The sequence below is a fragment of the Lygodium microphyllum genome, chromosome 8 (genome assembly GCF_053477565.2).
Source record: "Lygodium microphyllum isolate KBCC chromosome 8, Lygodium_microphyllum_v1.1.10, whole genome shotgun sequence".
Taxonomy (NCBI): Eukaryota; Viridiplantae; Streptophyta; class Polypodiopsida; order Schizaeales; family Lygodiaceae; genus Lygodium; species Lygodium microphyllum.
The window spans coordinates 54,884,301-54,907,182 of NC_141142.1; the positions used below are offsets into that span (position 1 = coordinate 54,884,301).

Consider the following 22,882-nt stretch of genomic DNA (forward strand, 5'->3'; position numbering starts at 1 on the left):
CCCCAAGCGACCTAGGAGTGAGACACACTTTCCATGGTTGACCTTTTCACCACTCAACCTTCGGCTCGTGAATTGAGAAGTGCCCTCTCGAGTTGAAATGTGGCGTGACCTTGGAGATGATCCATCCGCGCAAATTTTCTTCCTTAATTAATCCAATTTAAGAGTCAAGCACACTCGAGGCAATTGGCTATCATCTTCCAAGAAGACATTCCTTTATTTCCCATGGCAATTTGTCATCACAGACCCTTGCCATGTATTTACCATCTGACACAAGCACTTGGAATAATCATCCAAATCACATCCCAACAATCAGTTTAATGCAAAAGCATTTAGGACGCTATTTGATCAATCAACAAAAACAACGGTATCCTTTTTCCAAACATTGTAGAAATAGTCGCGATAATCTTTCCATCGCGTACTTGTTCTCTCCCTTGGGATGAGGAGTAGTTCTATGTTAAATTTACTTAACACACCCTTCTCAAGGCATATGTTACAGTTTCAAACTCTGCACATTACATATATTCTATTAATCACTTACATTGATTGATAACCCAGCCTTCTTCCCAACAAGTACAAAAACATCGGTATTTCCTTCGACTTAGGGTTTCCTAATCCTTGAGCTCTTTGCTTGCCCTAGAATAGAGTTGTTGTCACATCTAGCCCAACCCGGAATAGGATTGATAAACATAGTCGCTATTGGACAAGTCTCAAGGTGTCTTAATTTTAATCCTTATGATCGTTGTTTGTGCTAACTACGCATTAGAGTTTTGAGATTACATTACCTCTAGGATAGACTACTTACCATGTGATCTGTCCAGCATGCAAGCTCAATGTACTTTCAGTGTGGTAAAATACTTATCTATTATTTTTCAGAAAAGGAGAGTCGACAATACCTTGGAATACTATTATGCTATGTGCGGGTTAGTTGCATAGCATCTAGATACAATTAACTTCTCATTATACCCGCACTTTACAACTTTATATTTCGAATGTATGAGATGAAACCTATCCCTTCCCATGACCTAATTCTCGTGCGGCATCTAGTGTACTTCATGTGGGAATCAAACAAGAAAAAATTTATTTGGAAATACATTACTTACAACCAGTACTGCAATTGGATTGGCAGTGGTGCCCTTGCCCGAGGCTTCGTTGCTCGTTGTGGGGTTGCCGTCTGTGCGCGACATTTTCTGCTTGGGAGCCATTCTTGGTCTTTCTTTTCCTTAGGCACGAGTTGCACGACTTTTGCACATTGGTTTGATTAGTGGAGCCAATTGGGGAGAGAATTAGGCTTGCGGGTGGGGAGATAGTTTCGCGGAAAAAGGTACAGTGATTCGCGGTTAATGAGAAAAAGAGATGCGTGTGGCCACCCTCTTAGGAGGGGAAAAGGGAAGAGTCTCTCTCTCCCCCCCTCTCTCTCTTTCCCTCTTCTTATTCTTTCTCTCTCTCTCTCTCCCTCTTCTTCTTCTTCTCTCTCTTCTCTTCTCTCCCTCTTTCTTTCTATCACACACACACACGCACACACACACACACACACACACACACACACTCTCTCTCTCTCTCTCTCTCTCTCTCTCTCTCTCTCTCTCTCTCTCTTTCTCCTAGCAACAACAAGGGCCAAAAAGGTGGTACCCTCTCTACCTCCTTTTTATGAGGGGGGTTATATAGGGGAGAGGGGGGTATTATTGGTGGGGGGGCATGATGGAGACCCTCCCCTCCATGTGGACGGCCAGGTTTGAGTTGCCGTCATGTAGTCTACCGCTTCTCGTCGCGATCATCATCCTTCTCCACTCCTTTCACGTCATTGTCGGCGGCTCTCTCTCCATGTTGATGGCCTCTCTCCCCCTTGCCACCTATTTGGTGACGACAGAGGGGGAGAAAAGGAATTAAAAATTTTTCATTTTTCATTTATAAAGGGGGGGTTCTACTGTGGCTTGGGTACAAGGATTGGTATCCTCGAGGTGCTTATGCACCAAGATAGTTTGTGTGCAATACATGTTAACCAAGGACAATATGTTGAGCCTAATGAACTTGCTAGAGGCACTCATGCATTGACATAGTTTTTTTGTAAGACATGCGAACTAAGGACATGTTAGGCTAACCAACTTCAACCATGTTGCATGCCAGCACACGAATAGCCTAGCCATCTACCAAGGCAACAAGATGACCTACAAAACCATCATACTTGTCTTGATTCTATGCGAGGATTCTTGTGACATGATTCGTTAAGACAAAAGTGGGTGCCCTACATGTGTAGAGTGTCTCCAACCCTCAAAGGACACAATCTAAGCATACTAGAAGCATAGGAGAAAACCACAAATAACCTTCCTAGTATGGCAAAGAGTTCATCATGCTATGTGACAAGGACATGAAGAGCCATGTGTGACAACTTGATAAGCATGTTCAATTAACAACATGCATAGAAACTCCCAGTTGGTGGACCAACAATAGCACATGTATGATTTGCATAGATAACATTTGTACTACATGAAAAATGGTAACATTCCAACATGTTGGAACCTACCACTGTTGGTCTAATCATTTTATTACGCACGTATATTTGTAGTAGAGTTTCCGCAACTACTCAATATTGGTCATGCCATAGGTCTACCCTATGCCTATCTAGGTGTAATGAAACTACTTCGATGTATACAATTCCCCCTCCTGCTAGGCACGCAAGGAATGCTAGTACGGGTTAGGCAAAAACATTGCTGGTCCCTTCTACTTCTTTTCGATTGGTGTGATGCTACTTCTAGCAGCTTGCCTTTCGTGCCATTGACGACATCGTAGTGATCGCTTGCGGTACCTAATAGATACTACTACATTAACCCTTTCTTGGATGGGAAACGGATGAAAAGAAAATGGCGGGAATGGCTTTCTTGTGCGACTTAATGAGGCAAACGATCTCTCGCTGTATGTTTGTGAGTAGACCATCAATCCCACGCATTCTCGCTTGCCCTTGTAAGCGCGCGTCGTCTCTGGGGTTATCCGATCCCTTGGCATTCTGCCTTCGTCCTTAAACAGCCTTTTAGCGCTCCTGCCATTCCCGCCATGCCTCGCCGAAAGCGACAGCAACATCAGGAGGAGATTGACGAGGACGAAAGCATCGGAGAGGACAGTTCTGCCTTTCACACTAGCCTTTACGAGGTTTGCCTCTAGATGATTAAATATGAGCCTTTTAAGAACGACAAACTACGATTCTTTTTCTTAGAATCGCAAGCGTGTTTCATGATTCATCTTTTGGTTCAACTTGATCGTCCTGGTTTTTGGCAATGTCAAACTTGAGGTCCTTATTTGGAAATTTATGTCACACAGTAACAATTGAGACACTAAAAGGAACCTTACATACAGTGTTCAACGTTGTGCATCAGGTTCTAGGTGTAGAGCGCACTGCCACACATGATGAGATCCGAAAAGCTTATCATAAGCTTGCCCTGCGTCTCCATCCAGATAAGAACCCTGGGGATCAAGTACATGCTTGCACTTTCTCAATTGGTTTTTATTTTAACTCTCATTGAACAGTTCTTCACTTCGCACAACTCAGTGTGCCTAATTGAGTTGCATTCTGTGTTCAGAATGCCAAGGAAAAGTTTCAGTCCTTGCAGAATGTCATGGCTATCCTTGGAGATCCAGCCAAGCGGAAAGTGTATGATGAGACAGGATCTACCGAAGATGCTGTGAGACTTTTTTTCTGTGCTATGTTTTGACAGATCTTTCTTGATTTAACTGGTTTCAATTTGTTGTGAAAGATGCGAACATCTCTCTGAAGCATGTTAAAAGACTGAAACTTCTGTCCCAATATCTATTTGCAGGAACTTTCAAGTGAGACAGTGCAAAATCTGTATGAATTTTTCCGGATGCATTACAAAAAGGTGACATTTTGATCCTCTTAAATGGTTAAAGTACTTATGGGGAATTTTATTGGGGCATTTGACACTCAGGATATCCTTGGAGGCTTATCCTGTCTTGCACTCATTGCTCATTCTATGTGTGCTATTATTTATATCATGCTTAGTGGGAACACTATTCTTATTATTCTTCATATAATGTGTACGGATGAAAATCTGAGGAGTAATGCATCCATAGTGTATCATGTGGAATTTCAAAAGATATGTCTCCATACCTTATGAAGTACTAGTAAGTAATTCATGAATCCTCCATACCCTATCAAGTACTAGTAAGTCATTCATGAATCATCCATCTGCTTGGTCCCCTTTAATTGTGACAACAGTAGTGGTCACCGACTCATCATCTAGGAAATTTGAGAACACCCTTTTCTTATTTCATATGTGTCATGTGATTGTAGGTCAAAAATGGACAGCCATGGTTCATTAACAACTACTTCTTCTTAGTTGCATCCAAGTCTTCCTCATGGGATGAGTGCCATATGACCAATTTGTAGGAGTTGGTGAAATATTGAAATGGATAAGACAATGGAGGAGTTCCTTAACCTTTGCAAAAGGGCTACATGGTTCCATGTGATTGGAATAATATCTTCGATAGATATTGTAAATTCTGAATGTGAGTGAATTTATATTGGTGATTGGTCAATCAAGGCAAAAAGTTTTGCCTCTAGGTAGCTGCCATTTAGGTTGGGGCTTGAGTTGTGAAGTGAATAGGTTGACAAGGTAGTGTAGGCTAGGGAGCAAATGGCAACCCATGGCACTAGTTTTGGAGGTCTTGAGGATGTGAAATCAAAATTGAAAATGTAACAGGACATAGCACCATGAAATGTCCATTAGAGATCCCATTTGAAGTTTATGTACCATTGAGAGGTTCTAATTGTGGATAGTGAGCAAGAGGTGTATTGACACCTTCAATTATGCCCAAATTTTATCATAGGTAACTCGATAGATCTTATAAGTGAAAGCTTGATGGGCAATTTGGATCTCCTCAATCAGTGAACTCAAATGGCTTTGCTTCCAAATGTACTCTAGAACACACACACACACACGCACGCACGCAGAGTTTCTTCACTTGAGAATTGGGTACAAATAGGAGAAACTAGTTGATTGGAGGCACAACCACCAACCTGAACACTTGATCTACCTTGGTTTAGTGTTGCACTCAACTTGAACCTGCTAGCTTTGGACTATGTAGGTGAGACAAGCTGATCATGCAATTGTGCACATGATGCAAACAAGGTAGACTATAGTGAAATGTAGTAGGAGCAGCATTGAGACGATGGCTTTTGTGGGAAACATGCACAAAAATAGACATACCAACTGCACAAAGTGGAGTATATGACTAGGCCTATGAATGTGACTAAAATGTAGGCAACAAGCTACTTTTCCAAATGGATAGTAAACTATCATGAGGCTTGATTGAGGTGGGCCCTCTACATGCAAGTTGCAAAATTGAGGAGAATTGAGCATGGGTTGAGTGCAATGGGATTGCAAAATGCCGGAGGCAAGTATTCCAAACAATCAGTAGATTATCATGAGGTTGGTTGAGGTGGAAACTCTAGACGCAAGTTGTAGGAGGAAAATTGAGCATGGGTTTGGTGCAATTGCTTGGTGATGGAAGGGCAACAACCATTACACTATAAGTTGAGTGGAAAATGTAGCAGATATGACAAGAGGTCGAGTGTGGACTATTGTTGGTGATATTACATTGACATCTACACTTTTACATGGTCAAGTTGCATATGGCTAGACAAGGAATTGTTTGTTAGAGGATTGACTTTTGACTCCCATTACAATTAAGTGGCTAGCTACTAGTAGCTTTTGTTGCCAATTTATATTATAATAAGATAGAGTTTCAACTTTACTTTGAAACCCTTGTCTTTGTATTCCCTCAAATTAGATATAATAGAACCAAACTTTGAGTCATCCCAAAACTCTAGGAGTGGGGAGCAAAGGATTGACTATCTACTTGTTGGCTTAAGCCGATGACTTGTGTATCTTAGGCTTAGTCCATGTAGATCTACAAGACCTTTATGCTTTTACCTATCCAATCATGTCACATGTTCTAAGTGCCAATGGTTACATGTGGTATCCTCTCCCACTTAGCTTGGTGGTGGTAGTTGCTTGGAGCCTATATAGTACATTGACCTTGGAAACTCTTGCTAGTACTTTAATCAAAATTGTCTTATAGTCCCTTGGTCCTTGAGCTTGTTTGTGATGAACACTATATATCTAGTGGAACCCTTGCTCACCACTTTGCAAGTCTCTACAAATGATTTTAGAGGTGTATTAGGAATGATTTAATCTTTCCTTATGGTCACCTTCACATCCTAGTGATGATAAACATCTACTAAGACCCAATGGGCATTGGCTTGTATTGTATTGTGAGAACCACCTTACATTGAGGATTATAATCAATATTGATTATTGATTACAAGCACAATCACATAATCTTGACAAAATTGACCCTATTAAGCTTGGAGAGGGACATGTAATTCCACTTATTGTATGTAGATTGCATTTTCTCAATACTTCCTAGTAGTAGACTTGGCACAAAGTCTATAGATTGGCATATTGAGTGGCCTTGATAGAGATTATGTCCTCATTGTTATTAGTCTCAAACAAAACAACTACTTTTTGCAACTAATTGACCATAAGAACGTGGAGATTCAAAACTAAAGGCCATGTGCTTTTGAATAGCTTCTTGATCAATCCAACTATTCTTATTTTGGGTTGAGTATATTGAAGGAAGCATTGACTAAGTGGTGTTAGAAGTGGATGCAACAATGGAAGCATAGAAAATTGTTGTAGTAGGCTGTCTAACACTAGAGTGAAGAGAAAATAACATTGCAAAGAAAAGAATTCGAAAAGAAATAGATGCTTGAGAAATGGAATCCATATACCAAGACATGAGATAGTATAGAAACAATGTGATGCCCGTTTGTATTGCTTTTGGGTGAAATAAACCACCAACGTTACCGTCTTCAACTTTTTGATCTATGGTCAATCTAAGCTGATTGGAAGATTGGATGATTGACTCTCAATTTGTGTTTTCAATGATGAGTTGCTATTTGAGATTGTATCATTGAATTTTTGTGACTTAGATCCTAGGATAAATTGAATGACACTTGCTTACCCTTTAGGCATTTCCTCATTGTTGCACATCTCAAAGTTTTGAGCTAGCTTAAGAGCTCTTTGATATATCTTGGGTTTTCAATCTACCATGTCTTCTTGAATTTGATTGTCAAGGCCATGCAAAGAAACTTTCAAGGTCTCATCATGTACTTTTCTAAATGCTCAATTTTAAACCAAGCAGGGTATTATGGTGGTGTAAATTGGGAATTTTAAAAATTATATGTGGTTTTACTTGTATTTAGGTAAATACGATTGCCAAGGTAACACCTACGACCACACACATGCAACATTAGTAAGATGTGCTAACCAATAAAGTTTTCATTTGTTTGTGTACGAATGTGTAAGTTGATGCATTTTGCATTGATGTGAAGATGAACCAACTTGAGAGAGATCTCACTACCGTACTTATTGAAGGAAGTAGTGGGTTGTACTATCAATCTAGAGTCTTTTTGGATGTGGTCCATCTTGGTAGCCAATTCTTGCTAAATATCCTCATGTCAAGCTTTTGTCTTTACCCATTTAGCCTTGAGCCTTGCATCAGCTTGATGTTGCTTCATCTTGATGAGGAATTGCTTAAGGGGAGACTTTGGTGGTTTGAATCTTTTTGGCCTTCTTTTCTTCAAGCATTACTTGGAGGAGTTTCCTCCCTTTGTATCTTCTTCTTATGCCTTTTGGAGCATGGAGATCAATGGTTGCATTGTGCTTGAAGGAGCTCAATCTTTTGGTTCATTGGTTCCTTAAGATCATCTTTTTGAGAGCCTTGGAGCTTTGGAACCATTTTTAAAAAACTTATATGTGAAAGCTCGATAGGCAGTCTTGGTTTCTTCTGTGAACTTTGAATGACTTTGCTTTCAAACGCATCTTAGAACATCAGACTTGACATGGTGTGAGAGAGAGAGAGAGAGAGAGAGAGAGAGAGAGAGAGAGAGAGAGAGAGAGAGAGAGAGAGAGAGAGAGAGGGAGGGAGGGAGAGGACCTGGTCAACCCTAAAGAGGCTTGGCTATGGAGAAACTATAGGAGTCAAATGGTATTGATATGGCTTTTCTTTATTAGCATATCAGGAATGGGGATGATAATGATTCGGTCAAATCAGACGGTGACTCGTTAGCACATACTCTGGATAGTTGATGGATGGGGATGAGATGGAACATTGTAAAATTACGGTTGATGAACCGGTCTTGTGTGCTCGGAATTTGCCTCAGCCAAATGTTCACGCTTCATGCTCTCAGCTTGAGGGGCCTTTTCAATTTATGTTGGCTACTGCTAATAATCTAGTGTCGGATTACGCTCAAGTCAATGAGGGTAAAGCGAGTTCTTTACCGGAAGGAAAACATGTGGTAGTTGTCATAGGCACAGATCTAGTTTTACAGCAGATTGTTGCTTTCCATGAGAGGGCAGCCATCTTCTACTTCACGGGAAGGACTCCTTTGATCACTAGAATTCGTGCTTGGTTGCAGTCTATGCTTGTTAGTGCTGAGATGGGTAAAGATGATGCTTCAGCACAAGTGCAGGGCCCGCTTGTTGAAGAGATTTATGATGGGTTGAAGGGGTTCTTCGAAGTTCTTTTTCACTCCTCGGAAGTGCATGCTTTTATTATGTGACGTATCCTTTGTTTATGGATGGTCAACTAGTATATATGGTCCCTTGGAGACCTATGTTGGAATTTAAGGAAGTACTTAGGCAGGCATGTTCTATTTGGATTGAGGTGATTGATTTTCTTGCGCATGTTTGGAGACTTCTACCTTTGGTATTGAGAACTCTTAGTGAAGTATTGGTGGAGCCTTGGTTGGCCTCTCGCAACAGGATTAGGGCTTGCATGCTTTGGGATACAAGGAAACCTGGCCCGACTAAAGTCCTAGTTCGAGGTTTCGGGATTGTAAATGTTGGTTTACGAACTGAAATGGGGAACATTTGTTGGTCATTGTTTCAGGTGTGGCCAATTGGGCCATTTCATTTTTGAATGTGATAGAAGCCTAGATGTTTTGCAAAGTTCCATGGTTTGTGACACGGATATGCATGAGCATCATCCCCAGCAAGTGGTACATCATCCATAAGCGGATCATGAGCTGCTTATCCAACATGGACATGATGATGGAAAGAAAAATGTGTCTCAAATTGGTATAGATTGTGCATCGCTTTCGGTTGGTTGGAATTTGCCTCTGTAGGATAATTCTTGGATCATTGTGGTTTGACGCAATGCCAGATAGGAGCCTCGTTTGTCTCTTGCCTACCCATCTCCGTTGCCTATCACTCAGACTTTTCAACGTAGAGGTAGGGGTTTCTACATGAAACCTCAATCCTCCTGTTCTCCTGCAATTGCTGCGGAGGATAAAAGGGCTTTTCATTTTGCTTTGCGCTTTGATCCGCGAGGGAGGCTTATGCCTCCTTGTGATGATTATCGTTCTCAGTAACATCAGTTTTCTTCCCTGATTCAACTACTAGTTTGCAGAGAGCAAATTTGATAGATGTGATCCAAAGTGAAATGGAAAAATTTCAAGTAGCTAAAGCTATTGATGTGAAAGGGGTGGTTCAATAGCTTTCTTTCTTTGTGTCATCATGAAAATTACTTTATGGAATGTGAAAGGTGTTTCTTCGAGTAGTAAGCAGCATCGGTTGTGGATAGTAGTGTTAATTGGAAATTGGGATGTTTTTGGTGCTATGGAGCATAAACAACATGCTTTGGCAGGATCTACCTATGTATATAAGAATTATTCAATTTTTTTAGTGGACGTGTTTCACTTAAATCTGGAGTTATGTTGGTTGTCAAATCATCCCTGCAACCATCTTTGGTTTCTCAAGACCATTGTAGTAGATTTATGATTCTGGAAATTCTATATGAGGGAGAGGTTTTGTGGCTAGTGGGGATGTATGCTCCTTCTATTGCTCGAGAACGTCTCAACTTTGGGATGATTTGTACTGTCTGTCCATGGCTTGTTCAGGCTTTGTTATGGGTAACTTCAATGCATGTGTATTTATGGGTCAGACAACTTTACAACAGTCGGTCATGGATGGTAAAGACCATATTGAAAAAGATCTTATAGGAAAAAATCTTTTCCTATATGATCTTTTCTTATATGGTCTTTACCTAGACTATGTAGGACTGATGTCTTTCCATCAATAGACCATATAGGAGAAGATTCAACTTTTTTCAAGCACTCCTATTTTCTTATAAAAGTTGTTGTAAGAAGTCTTGGATGTTGAGGCAGTGCTTGTAGCATTAAGTGGTACAGTTGTGGTGGACAAAATGGGTTTAGGAGAATGATGATGATGATGAGTATTCATCTGAGCTTTGAGTATTGATGTGGTGAGATCTTTTTGTCCTGTGAGGATTGATGGGGGCAAATTCTTCTTCAATTACGAGGTTATGGCATATGCTTTATTTTGCTCAAAGTAGGTTTGATCATGGTAATACCATGCAGGTAACTCCATTCGAGGTTGATGAGGTGGATTTTGTTCTATACTCTCACCCATAATTTTGGAATCCAGTCTTTTGTGAAGATGACGCGTAAGTTCATCATTGTCTTTTTCTTTTGGGTTGATGCACAACGGCATCTAATCTAGCACTTGGTTTTTTTCTCTTTGTCTTTGAATCTTTTCAAGGTCAAAACGGTCTATCTCATCAAAAGCAGTCTTGTAGTCAGTTTTTGACCAATCAGGAAACATGAATTCGAGATACTCTGCTAAGTGAGTTGTTGTATGACTTAGTTGAATGGCCTTTTGAAAAAGTCTTGGAGGTGTGGACTGATGGAACCAAAAACCAGTGGCTTGGTTTTGTATATCTTCTACCATAGGACAGTAATGATCCTACTACACCATCTCTCCTTGATAAGGATTTATATTGTTTTTTCTTTTATATTTTATACTTTTATGACTTTTGGAGGAGTAGTTTTTTTTTTTCTGACAAGTGATATCTAATTGCCACTCATTAGGTAATTCAATTTCGGACCAGTTTACACATTCATGTAAGAACCTTTGTGTAATCTCATCCGATTTCATGATAGTGGTTTGACCTTTATCATGGGATGTGTTTACTCCTTCTACAACCCTAGGAATGGCTAAGGACATATATCTAAAGACCATTCTATATTGTATTGCTAGATGGGTGGATGACGCCTTCATCTGCAGTCCCATTGTTCTGATGTGTAACTTGAGTAGTTTGGGCAAATAGGGATCATCTATGGCGATTACATAGTTTGGTCCGAGCTTGAAAAATATAGGACCATTAGACAGTGGTGACATTGCTGCTCCTACAACCATACCATGAAGGTTGAGATGGCATGTATCTAATACTGTTGCCATACAATATGCATTTAGATCTCTACGAAATAGGGGTATAATGCCTATAGCAATGTAGCCAAGATGTATATAAGGATACTCTTTTCTATTCTGTTGTTTTTGGATTTTTGGATAAACAAGAGACAACAAATTCACATGTTGATCCTTTGAAAGAGAGTCTCCAATAGTTAGAATACCTTGATCTTCAATATACATGGTTGAAGCTTTGAACTTGAAAATTTCATTTTCTCCATAGATCTGTGAAGCATTGATCTTCGGCAGGTTGAGATTCATCAACGATGATAGTGGAGTTTCCCAATGATTTGTATCTTTCAAATAGTTGCTTGAATGCAGAAGAGAAAGCATTTTCAACTTGCTTGGAAGCCATGAGGGGTTTAGTAGACTTGGAGAGGATGAAATGCTCAAAACCGGTAACACGGCACTTACAAAGCCTCAATGCCTAAGTACGAGCTAAGCAATTAATATCACTAATAACCTCACTTCCTTTAAGTTGATAAATGAAAATCTCGCTCTGATACCAAACTCAAAGAGACACAGCGGAAATGGAAGAACATACAAGATCGAGATAGAAACTGTTCATAACAAGCACTTGCAAACACTAAGTGGATGAAGCTGAACATGAGGCGATGAATTTGAGACGGTTTGCTCAGAAAGCTTCAAAAGACAAGGAGACAAGACTCTATTTGAGTGAATGTTGCTCTTGTATTCAGTTATATTATAATGGTTACAATGGGTGGCTTTTATAGACGTGAGTCAAGAAGCAAAGGGTTTCCCGCATAAAGAGATAAGATGGTATCTTTTTGAGTGTGGGGTGACATGGAGAAGTTTATGCCTTTTGACAGGAACAAGATTGGGCTTTTGCTACAATCAAACATGAATATTGTACAACAGGAATAATCTTTTGCTTTTTCTAAGGTGGTTTTTTGAAAAGGAGATCCGCTACAGTGTTTTGTATTCTCGGCACATGTTCGAAATTGACATTTAGTGCATTGAAGAAAAGTGACCATCGAAGCAATCTTTTATCCTCGATTTCATTCGGGTCCTTTTCGGTCAAGTAGCCTAGAACATGCTTTAGGTCTGTACGGATTGTAAAGTGGACAAATTCGATGAAGAAGTGAAAGGCTTTGATGGCCTTTATTATTACCAGTATTTTCTTTCGGTAAGAGGGATAATTTTTTTGTGTGCTTGAGAATATGCCTGAGGCATATCGGAATGGGTATAATTTTGAAGATTCTTCTTTACAAAGACATGCTTCTCACTCAGAATCTGAAGCATTTGTGTAAAGAATAAGGGGATGACCAGTTGGCAACCTTAACGGTGGAAGATTGCTAATTAATTTTTTAATGTTTTCCATGGCTAGTGTGTGAATTTTCTTCCATTGGAAATTATCTTTTCTTAATAAGGAATATAATAGTTTAGTTCAAAGGGCAATGTTGGGGGTCGAAGAGTTAATCCAATTTAAGCACTGCTTGAGTTGTTATTGCATTTTTTTTATTTCTATATTATATTTTTTCATTTTCATTTTTATCCATTGTTCCTTTGCATTTCTCTTGGAAGGATTAATAGCTTCAGCTATTGAATAGATTGGTTTTACCAATCTTGGGTAATAAGGGTATTTCCGTCTTTTTTGCCTTTATATGAAATGTTGAAACAGTCTGTCCAAAAAGTGTATGGTACAAGATGTTGTAGGATATCCGTACCTATAAGGAAATCATATCTCATTTACCGCATTAATTGTATTTCAATAGGCACTTTTGCTTTTTCAATATGCAGATAGGCTTGGGTAACATGTATAAGGGTAATTTTCTTGTTATTTAATAGAACCACTATAATTGGAGTAGTGGCTTTTATGCAACTCTTTGGAAAGAGTTCAAATGGAGCTATGATTAGGTTGGATCCTGTATCAATCAAGGTATCTACAAACAATGAAAACTGGGGCACGTTTTTTAATTTGACGCATACCATTGGAATGAGTCCACCTGTATCCAGTACATTGATCTTGTATGTTTTGGGTTGAGATAACCTTATCTGATTGACAGGGGCTGTTGGTATTGTAGGAGTAGATGGGGTAGCATTAAGCTTCCAAAGTATTGTTGTAGTATCTTGGGTAATCTCTTTTTGGCTTGAAAGAATTCTTATGTAGACTTTACACAACGAATGAAGCTCTTGTTGGATTTGAAGAAAAGCATTCACCATTTCATTACCTATGTGTTGTGTATTGGAAGTTGTTGGAGAGAGAGACTAGAGAAGTTGAGAGACAATTTTGGGCTTATGAATATTCTCTAGCTTGTGAGGTAGTATTGACTTGATTTTTGGTTTTTGGTCCAAGAGTTCTCGGTTTGGGTAGATCATAAGGATTAGCAAAGAATTCTTGCCTAATCTTGTTCTTATACTTTTTATGCTCGGACGAAGAAGTATCTGATGTGTTAGAATTACTTGATTCAGTGGAACTGATCTTTGCTTGCTTTTCTTTTGCTTTCTTTGAAAAGTCATTCTTGAAGTAGAAAGTAGAAGCCGAAGATATGAATTTGTCTTTTCTTGCTCCACGAAAATATGTTTCATCAACATTGACAGGTTGGAAACTTGTAGGACTGATAGTGTCTTCATCCGTTACTTCAGTAGCATCTGATGCAGTATCTTTTTCTGAGGATTCTTTTGCTGTATGCTAAGAATGATTTGAAGAGTGTGATTCTGATTTTGATTCTGCATCTGACTTAGTTGTTGATGTAGCAGTTGATTCTTTCAGACTTTCAGTTGTATCATCATATGAGTAACAACTCTCAGCGTTAGTAGAATATTTTGAGAAGTCTTTTGAAGAGTTAGTATCATAATAGTGCATGTTTACTTTTGCAAAATTGTTTTGCGTTTTTTCCCTTTTTAGGGCACTTGTTTGCCAGATGCGAAGGACTTTCACATATGAAGCATTTGAGGTCTTTCTTCTTTGACTCTTTTGGATTTTCCTTGTATTTTTCAGATCTGTACTGGGATTTGCCTTTTTTATATTTATATGATTTTCTTAAATGCTTGCCTTGAAGACCTGTGATTGTTACTATTGTCTTGTCTATTGAAATAAGATATTGAATGAGAAGAATTTCTGTGGTACTTGGATGAGTGTGGATGCCTGTGATTGGAGTGACCATATTTATGGCTGTTGTCATAGTTGCATTTGTCGCATCCAAAGTCAACATAAATTTTGTAAGCTTGCTTGCAGACAGATTGAGGAAATTTCTGGTTCATCTTCTGGAGATGACAGACTTCCTTTGTGGTTTGCTCGATGGTTTGAATAATCTGACCAACGCTATCTGTAAAATCCCGATTCTCATTCTTCATCTTTTGTTTGCAGTAGAAGGGGATTGGTTCAGGGAAAGAACAAACTAGGTGTTCTTTCATGGTGTTATCATGGGAACCTAATCCCTCGTAAAAAAGATCTCTCATATATATTAAGTATTCTTTGTACACTCTAGGATCACAGAGTTTTGATTTAAAGAAAGCTTCTCTAGCTTCTAGTACATCGTCTAGCTTATTTCCCATTGACTCTCCCAGTAACAATTCAAAGAAAATCTATACAAGGTCAAGGTTTTGTACTATGGCCAATTTATGAATTGATGTCCACGAGTGCTTGAGACCTTCCACAAAACCATGGGTTATGGCATTGAGGATGTCAATGTTGTTTGTTTGTGGCTTTTCAACTATCTTTTGGCTGACGTATGCATACATCATGTAGATCAATGCATGATACACATGTAGCACCAAGTAAGATTTGCTACTAAGGGACACTCTTGTGCCAATATCTTGCTCAACCACTATCAATAAAATGCAGCAAGGTCGAAGATGAGCTAGGTGGAAAAAAAACCCCAATGTTTGAGTGTCTTTCAAATAGAACGAGAGACATTCGATCCCTTGCTAATGCTGCAAACTTGGGTTATGTGTAAATCTGCTCAAATGCATTTTGGATATCAGGCCTTGTGTTGGATGACTACGTTTTGGATATCAGGCCTTGTGTTAGATTAATCAATCAAATCGAACATTCAATTGTCTATTGATAGAGTGGAACATTATAGGGATTTGTAGCCCCTTCAATAGAAAAACAAAAGTGAGTTTTCAGAGTGTAGGAATGTGTTTGTTGTCTTCAAATTGAAATTGTTGAAGTAATTGTCCAATATGCTTGGATTGTTGCATAATAGTAATACCCCTCAAGAGCACAAACTGAATACCTAGATATTTATGCAAGTGACCACGATCTGCTATAGCAAAGGCTTGTTCTAAATCAGATCTAGAAGCTACAATGTTTTGCTCATTTGTTGTAGTCAATAGCATATCATCAATGTACAATATGAGATAACAAGATCGTGTCCATCATGTCTGATGTAAAGCGTGCTCTTTATCACACTATTTTGAAAACCAAGTCTAATCAAGTAGGAATGAATCTTTTTATACCATGTCCTTGGAGCTGGCTTGAGGCCATGCAAAGTCTCGTGCAAATGACATTTTTCTTTCTCAACCTGTTTGAACATAGCCAGGTGGTTGAATGACATAAACCTCTTCATGCAAATCCTCATTCAAAAACATAAATCTCTTCATGCAAATCCTCATTCAAAAACACACTTTTTAACATCCAACTGATGCACTCCATAGTGTGCAGCCTCTGCAATGACTGGGTATGGTTGTTCTACATGATGTGCTGCAAAGGTGGTTTCATTGTGAATCCCTTGCTTTTGGGTTTGTCCCTTTGCAATCACTCAAGCTTTGTAATAATCAATGCTACTGATTGCGCTTAGCTTCAGCTTGGAGATCCACTTTGTGCTGGTGGCACACTTGCCCTCTGGCAAATCAGGTAACTCCCAAGCTAGCACGAATGCTGTCTAGCTTTGACTTTGTGGCCAACCAAATTTTGTCCTCCACTATCTTCAATGCACAATGGCTCTTCATTACATGTGGCCAACAATGCATGGTTTGCAGAATTTTTTGATGCAGATGAGTTGCTTCTGCTGTTGTATTTGGAAGTGGAGTGAGTTGTTTCCTCTCTTGCAAAGTATCTAATGACCATCTAGGCACTGTTTTGGCTTCCTAGATACTAGCCTTCTCTTTTTGTCTCTACATTATGATCTTCTTGATCAAGTGGTGGCTCTTTTTGTCTCTACATTATGATCTTCTTGATCAAGTGGTGGCATATCAGGCTGTTTATTGGCAACGACAGACTGCTAAATCGGTTCAATTGAAAGGAAAAGAGGCATGAATTTGTCAAACAAATCTCTAATGAAAAAAGGGCGTTTCAACATTTTTTGAATATGCATTTTATTGCCTTGTCTAGAAGCTAATGTTAGTAATGCTTAACTTATTTGTGTCATGCTTAGGTTACTGAAAAGGACATTGAGGAATTTGCAGCCTCGTATAGAGGATCTGAAAATGAGAAGCAGGATTTGAAGGAACTCTACAACAAATGCAAAGGAAACATGGACAGGTAATGTTTTTACCTGTCTTACCTGCCAGGCCTTTTGGTTTTGATTGAGCTGTGGTTATGAGACTTTGATGGGTATCCATTACTGCAGAGTCTTTGACAGATTAATGTGCTCTATACCTCAGCAAGATTCTCATCGGTTTATGGACATCATCAATGAAGCAGTTTCTGCTGGTACAATGGCACACCATATGTTAATTGCTTGTGATATGAAATTCTGGGTCACTGCATGCTGTGGTCATTGAGTGTCAGATCCTCATATAAGCCCTCAAATGCTGTTTAAGAGCTTCTTTACTAACCACACTACTATTCACGCCAATATTGCAAATTACAAGCATTTGTGGCTTTGGAACTGCAATTAGTAGGAAAATCATCAGTGCAAATGTTCTTTTAGAGCGCACGGTCTGATTCCTTTAGATTGTTTCTTGAAATGCTATTTTTTGTTGCAGGTGAGCTGAAGAAATATGATGTGTATAAGAAGTGGGCTGCCAAAGTGGTGAAGAAACCTCGACCTTCAGATCCTTTGAAACCTCCCAAGTAAGCTCTCTTGCTCAGTACCTTTGACTGATTTTCTATCTTTCAACTTCTAAATACTTACCAAATTTTTATCAGGAAAAGCAAGAAAATTGATGAGCCTGCAGACCGCAGTCTCACTGCCATCATCTCAAGTCGTGAAAAACAGAGGATGGATTCTTTGACTGCAATGCTGGAGGCTAAGTATGCAGGCAAAGGCAAATTAAAAAACAGTACTGCTGAACCATCGGAGGATGAGTTTGAGGCAGCTAGGCAACGACTAAGCCAAAGAATGAATGGGAAGTACAAGTAGAAGGGTCAAATTATAAAGCTGGCTTTTCCAGGCACCATGTCTTTGTGGACTCTGTTTTTGTTTCCGTGTAACATATAGCTCTTCAAACTATATAGGGACTTCTGGATGCTTCCTGAAACTTTGTGTATTTCCTTATGCAAGATTAAGTTCGTGAAGAGTCTGCAGTCATGTAAGTGCAGCACAAACCAAGGTTCTTTTCATCGTGTACCCTTAGTACTGATTGATTTGAGAATGTCACAAAACTCAAATCTTTGTAAGGTTTGCTTGCCAATGCCCCATAATCAAAGTGCATATATTATGTATGATAGTAATAGTCAATGCCAGGGGATCAAGGTGTACAATGACCAGCATTGAGTCAAGCTCACAAATGGTAAGAGGTGGAGCCTCAGAGCTCCTGCAGCATTCTCCCTCAGTGTAAGCAACACTACACTCATTTGATGCCTCGCGTGTTTCTATTTCATGTTTTGGGTTCCTTCAGAACGGGAGTTTGAGAGATGATTTAACCCTTCTATGAATCAAGAGCTACCCTACATCAGCACCCCTTTGTGAGGAAAGGTTTCTTTGCTCCGTTGGTGGCTTCATCCCCTGCACAATTGTGCTTCAGGGACCATTGTTCTTTGACTGCTGGTTTTACCTTTGACAATATTCTCCTCTTCAAATATCTTATACGGGCTGCCTTTCCCTCCCTACCAAACTACCAGACTAGTTGGAGGGGGAGGTGGGTGCTATTACAGGGAACAGGGCAAGGTACTTGTTGTTCCTAAGAATACTGGTAGGGTGATGCAAGCAGAGAACAGGGCTTATGTTATTGAATTACTAATCTGTATACTATTTTGCTAGGAGACTGAAAATGTTTAGACGTGATCGATTGCTTGGAACTTGTGCATGATAAAGGAAGAGAGCAAAGTCCCCTTTCCCCTTGTAAGGGCTTTGTAGCTATACCATGGTGTTGTTGCTAGAAACACTTATCTAGCGAGTAGTGGTGGAGGGTGTAGTTTTAGGATGTGTCTATGTTGCACTGTTTCTTTCATTGAATAATACAAGAGTATATCTTGCTCTTATGTATTGTGTTATCTTTTTGTGTCGTGTTGAGTGAGTGTAGGAGCATTACACTTGGAATCAGAACAACTCTTGCTCAAAGTTATGGAGCATCTATAGAATTAGGAGAGAAGATCCTTGTCGCAATGCCCTTCGGCATGTTGATCTTAACATGATTTTCAGTGTGATGACCTTGACACAAGTTACCATTTGAAGATGTGATGCGTCTTCCTTGTAGCACAACTATCACGTCAAGGCAAAATGCAGCTTTCCTATAGTGACATTACTAGAGCTAAGGCATGGCTTTCCACAACAACTTGGAGGACAATAGAGAGAATGCACCCATCCCAATGGTTGAAGTGAAAGAAGAGTCGAGGTAAAAGTGGAGAGAAACTTAGGAAGAAAAAGTAGTTAGATAAGAGAGATAGTTGGAGGGCATGTCAGGCTTGTTAGACTCAATTTGAAAGAACATACAAATGAAGGAGAAAGAGAAGGAAAATAGAAGAAAGTTTGAAGAGAAGCAAGGATACAAGAAATGGATGACACATCAAGAGGAAGAGGAGGAAAATAGAAGAAAGTTTGAAGAGGAGTAAGGATGTAGGGAATGGATGATGCAACAAGAGGAAGAGAAGAGAGGAAAACTACAAGAGAAGGTCGATAGATTAGCTAGGAAAAGGAAATATTTAGAAGATGTCAAGGCATGAAAAAGGATAAGGAGAAGGGATTCGAAGTAGAAAACAAGAGGAAGGATAAGAAGGTGAGATAAAGCAACAAGAATGGAGAGGAGAGTGAAAGCTCAAAGGACTACTATGGCAAGTTCAAGATGTATCAATCCATCAAGTAAAAGGAAGAGAGGTTAATTTTGAAGAAATGGATTGTGGAGGTAGATAGATACTTCAAGTATGTTAGAATCATTGAAGATAGAAAGTGAGAAGTGATAGTTATTTATTTGGAGAAGGATACCGTGTAGTTGGTATCTATTGGAGCAAAAGCAAGGATGCACTATTTTCTCATGGAAGGAACTACAATAGGAGCTCAAAGATTATTTCATTTAGAAGATAGAAAAATTTAAAGTTAGAGATGAGTAAAGAAATCTCAAGTAAGCATAAGGAAAGATAAAGGAATATGTTAACACGTATCAACAATTGATGTTGCAAGTCTCAAACATGAATATAGATACAAAGTTGTATGGGTTTGTATTTGGCATGCAAGAGTGGATCAGGAGAGATGTAGAAAGACAAGAACTGAGTTTGGTAAAGGCCATGAGGATTGTTGAAAGATTACTAGACTTGGAAGAGAGGAAGACATCCAAAGGGAGTCAAGCTTGAATCCAACATCAACCTCATCACCAACTCTTGGACCTTGATACCCAATCCTCCTAGAGGTCCCATCTCGGAGATTTGGAGTTAAATTTTAGGAGTAATCCTAGTCACTTCACAATTTGCCTTGGTACCAAGGGGAGTGTCACGGGCATGTCACGATCAAGTGTTCAGATTAATTCTTGCTCATGCCTTATGAATTCACACTTCATGTGAACGCATCCTTAATGGGACATCCTCGATCCAACTATGTGAATCCACCCTTGACATGTCATCATAGAACCTTCTAGAAAATATATCATGTCATCGCTCGCATCATTGATGATGTCATTATGGAACATTCTAGAAGATCTTTAGCCGTCCTTCAACATCTATAAAAGGAGGGGCTTGCCATAGAGCTCTTTAGTCTTGCAAATGCCAGTCTTGGGAACTCAAGGAGTTGAGACTTCCAAGCAAGTAACTTCGAGTTCTAGTTCTAGTTTTTGTCTAGTCATGGTATCTAGTCTTGTTTTGTTTTCCATTATACTCCTATTGTTTCATCACCTTATAATCTCATAGTATGAGATTTGATCTAGTACTATTCTTGTATCTTGTTCATTCTTGTCGAGAGAGATCTTGTAATTTTGATAACTTATATCCATACTTATAATCTCAGGTTGTGGAATCCTTTAAATCTTATTGAGTCTTGTTGTCTATATCTACGGTCTCGAGTTGTGGGCTTTTTTGTATCTTGTTATCATTATACCGTATGCCCTTATGTGGGATTATCTTGTAATCAAAATTCTCGTAACAAATCTTGCATCTAGTCTAGTCTCTCAAGCATAGTCTAGTTCTCCCATAACTGTTTGGCAAGATTGCTTTCTAGCCCTATTGAGGACCATGGAGGTGACCCTTGAAAGAATCGTTGCCTCCCTTCAAAACCTCCAGTAACAAATTCAAGACTTGAATGAACGACAAGCGCAACTTCAAATAGAACACCCTATACATCTAGGCCTTGGGCTTCAAGAGATGTAAGACCAGATCCGAGACTTGTAGAACAACAAAGGAAGTGATTAGATGATTTTGTGTGTTTATTAACCCCCAACAAGAGAATCCAAGATCAGCATGCCAGAGAAGTTCAAAGGTGATTGTTCGAAGTTCATGGGATTCCTGCAAGTAAAGCTCTATATTTGCATGCAATTGGATAGGTATCGAAATGATGCTTCCAAGGTGGGATTCATTGGGACTTTGCTTTGTGGTCAAGCTTTATCATGGTTTGCCCCAATCTCGGAAAATAATATACCATTACTTCATAACTATGAGGTATTTCTTTGCGAGCTCACTTCCACATTTGGAGATGCGGACACCTGGTCGAGTAGCAGAAACAACTTTGGAAGCTATGACAAGGTAATTGCCTTGCCTTTGCTTATGCATTTGAATTTAGGCAATTAATATGTGATCTCACTTGGTATGATGAGTATTTTATCAGCTAGTTCTGATGGGGTCTTCAAGACGACATCAAGGATCTCATGCTCTCTATGCCTGAGGTAAAAACACTCAACGATTATATCATGTAAGCCATACAATGTGATACTAGATTGTTCGAGAGGAAGCATCGAGAGGAATTAAGGCCTTGCCAATGGAACCCAATCCCAATCAGAGAAGAAACCAAGCCCAAACCAATGCAAATAGATAATACTGAATTTCGGCCTTTAACTTCACAAGAAAAGCAGTATCAAGAATTCCAAGATGTATTTGAAAAAAGAATGGAGATCTCCTGCTTGAACACAGACCATATGATTGTGCTATAGAACTCCATGAGGGGGCTCAACCACCATTTGAACCCATTAATAGGGTATCCCATGATGAACTAGCTGAACTACGCGATAACATTGATGAGAACTTAGCCAAGGGGTTCATTAGGCACTCGAAGTCTCTTGTTGGAGCCCCAATTTTGTTCATGAAGATGAAAGACATGTCACTTCAAATGTATGTGGATTATCAAGGACTCAACAAGATAATAGTCAAGAATTGATGCCCTTTGCCATTGATACCAGAGCTCTATCTTTACAGAGATTGATCTACAAGGGGCTTACGATCTTGTATGGATCAAAGAAGGAGATGAGTGGAAGACAGCCTTCCACACAAGGTATGGTCACTTTGAGTATGTTGTTATGGCATTTGGTCTCACAAATGCTCCTACAATGTTTCAACATATGATGAACGATATCTTCCAAGAGTATCTAGTTGATTTTGTAGCTATATACTTGGATGATATCTTGATATTCTCAAAAGATCCAAAGGAGCATGAGCATCGTGTAAAATTAGTTTTGAAAAAGCTTAGGGAACAAGAACTATATGCAAAACTTGAGAAGTGTTTTTTCCATTAGACAGAAGTGGAATTCTTGGGGTACAATGTCTCCTAGAGAGAAATCTTCATGGACCCCAAGAAGATCTAGAATATTCTTGAATAGTAGACATCCACATATGTCCGCAATGTCCAAATTTTCCTTGGCTATGCCAATTTCTACAGGATATTTATCAAGAATTACTCAAAGATAGTCATACCACTCACCAGACTCACAAGAAACTCAAAGTTCTCAAGGAAGGCCTTTTAGACCCTGAAGACAGCTCTCACCACTGCTCCAATCCTAGTCCACCCAGATCCTACCAAGCCATTTTTCTTGGAGACCAATGCATCAGACTATGCCTTAGGAGCCTTCTTGTCCCAGCATGGAGATGATGGTCATATGCATCCTTCAGAGCCATCTTGTCTTAGCATGGAGATGATGGTCATATTCATCTAGTGGTATTTCACTCAAGGAAGTTCTCCTCTCCAGAGATAAACTATGAGATCCATGACAAATAACTCCTTACCATTGTAGATGCCTTTGATACTTGGCGTCATCATCTAGAGGGTGTAGCCCAT

General features: G+C 39.4%; 1 protein-coding gene across 1 annotated transcript; it reads left to right on the forward strand.

The window, feature by feature from the left end:
• The first annotated feature begins 2,735 nt into the window (after nt 1-2,735).
• LOC148032299 (Chaperone DnaJ-domain superfamily protein) lies at nt 2,736-17,919 on the forward strand. Its single transcript, XM_087682943.1, has 8 exons — nt 2,736-3,144; nt 3,369-3,467; nt 3,573-3,674; nt 3,810-3,869; nt 16,688-16,794; nt 16,883-16,965; nt 17,241-17,328; nt 17,404-17,919. The coding sequence occupies exons 1-8, from the start codon at nt 3,049-3,051 to the stop codon at nt 17,615-17,617; spliced, it is 849 nt and encodes a 282-aa protein (XP_087539069.1). The 5' UTR covers nt 2,736-3,048; the 3' UTR covers nt 17,618-17,919.
• Nucleotides 17,920-22,882: the final 4,963 nt, after the last annotated feature.

Excerpts from the sequence above, each read along its gene's own strand:
- LOC148032299 (XM_087682943.1), top strand. The coding sequence starts at position 3,049 with ATGCCTCGCCGAAAGCGACAGCAACATCAGGAGGAGATTGACGAGGAC. Across the intron at positions 3,675-3,809 it reads CAGGATCTACCGAAGATGCT|GAACTTTCAAGTGAGACAGT; the intron begins GTGAGACTTTTT and ends ATCTATTTGCAG. Across the intron at positions 16,795-16,882 it reads TGCAAAGGAAACATGGACAG|AGTCTTTGACAGATTAATGT; the intron begins GTAATGTTTTTA and ends CCATTACTGCAG.